Raw genomic sequence first — 1673 nt, forward strand, 5'->3', positions numbered from 1 at the left:
ATCCGGCGGTATAAATATAGTCCGTAAGAATGTGGGGTAGATGGAGAACCACATTGATGTCAATTCAATCGGATATTATATTGACGGCTTAGAATAAACTTAAAAAATGGAAATATATTCCGGTGCTAATGTGCCTTTCCTTTACTCTTGATCGTTAACTATAAAAGAATAGGCACTCTGCTAAATTCTGAATAAATATACGATGAACTACTGCAGTATGTCAAGCTTTACAGATCAAAAATCTGCTTCTGATATTGAAAAGTTAACTTAAGATCATGATGAAACGGTTGAACCTCAAGCTCTTACATCAGAACATCATGATTTTCTTATGAAAAGACATGGGTCTGTCCAATTAGACCCACTCCCATCTAGTGATCCCGCTGATCCATTAAACTGGCCAGATTGGAAAAAAAATTATGAAATCATTTTAATTGCATTTCAAACTTTCAGTAGCACTTTCATGGCTGCTGGACTTACGCCGGCCTACGAACCTATGGCAGAAGAATACGGAATCCTGCCTCATTCAGCCACTTACTTGACATCCGCGCAGATTTGCGTCTTGGGAATTGTTCCCTTATTTTGGGTGCCAATAATGAACGCATACGGGCGGAGACCATTTTTGACATTCTCTGTCTTGGCTTGCTGTGCTTTAAATATTGGAGGTGGTTTTTGTACAACTTACGGGCAACAAATGGCCACTAGGGTATTGTTGGCCTTTTTCATTTCAATCGGCTACTCTGCTGGTAGTTCTGTTGTAGCTGATTTAGCCTTTAGTCATGAAAGAGGTAAAAAGAATGGCTGGTGGTCCCTTGGACTTATTCTAGGTACACCTGGTGGCCCGTTTTTTATGGGATTTGTTCAATTTCATGCTGGAACAAAATGGATATATTTTACATTCGCCATTATGAATTTCATACAATTTGTTTTATGGATATTTTCAGACGAAACAGTATATGTGAGACAAACTGGCATTCATATTACACACGCAAGTAGAAATGGATTGAAGAATTGGTTAGGATTTAACAAAAGGACTGATAAAGATGTAAATTGGAGTATTTTTATAAGGCCATTGAAGCAAGCAATGAACTTTAACGTGGCTATGGCAGTCATAGGAGCATCTGTAACGTTTTGCTATGCAAATATACTTCTCGTTGTTGAAATGCCACAAACTTTTGGTGTTTTATTCAATCTTAATGCTCAACAATTAAGTTTACATTACATTGCACTAATAATTGGATCCGTTATTGGTGAGTTACTTTCTGGCCACGTCTCTGACTGGTGGATGATGATATGCTATAAGAAAAGAGGAGGAAAAAGAGTAATTGTGGATAGATTACGGATATCATATTATGGATATGTTTTTATAGTCGTCGAGTTAATCGTCTGGGGGATTTATTTGAATAAGGTGGAAGAAAACCACTGGAATATTTCACCTTTGATAGGAGCTGCTATTATGGCTGTAGGCAATGATATTATTGCAACTGTTTTGACAGCTTTTGCCATTGACTCACACCCAGAGTATGCATCCGATATTGGTTTATATTTGAACCTAGTCCGTCAAATATTTGGTTTTATTGGACCATTTTACCTTACCTTGATGATCGAGACTCTTTCTTATGCAGGGGCTGCGGGACTAATGATTGGGTTAGTTGTAGTGTTTGCGTTTGGACCTA

At 37.9% G+C, this 1673-nt stretch overlaps 1 protein-coding gene across 1 annotated transcript; it reads left to right on the forward strand.

Moving 5' to 3' along the window:
• Positions 1-328: 328 nt before the first annotated feature.
• AC631_05851 (uncharacterized protein) lies at positions 329-1654 on the forward strand (the record flags this gene model as incomplete). Its single annotated transcript, XM_015614680.1, has 1 exon — positions 329-1654. A coding segment is annotated over one exon (1326 nt), but the record flags the coding sequence as incomplete, so codon positions are not given.
• Between the last annotated feature and the right edge of the window lie 19 nt (positions 1655-1673).

This window comes from Debaryomyces fabryi (genome assembly GCF_001447935.2).
Source record: "Debaryomyces fabryi strain CBS 789 chromosome Unknown contig00302, whole genome shotgun sequence".
Classification (NCBI taxonomy): Eukaryota; Fungi; Ascomycota; class Pichiomycetes; order Serinales; family Debaryomycetaceae; genus Debaryomyces; species Debaryomyces fabryi.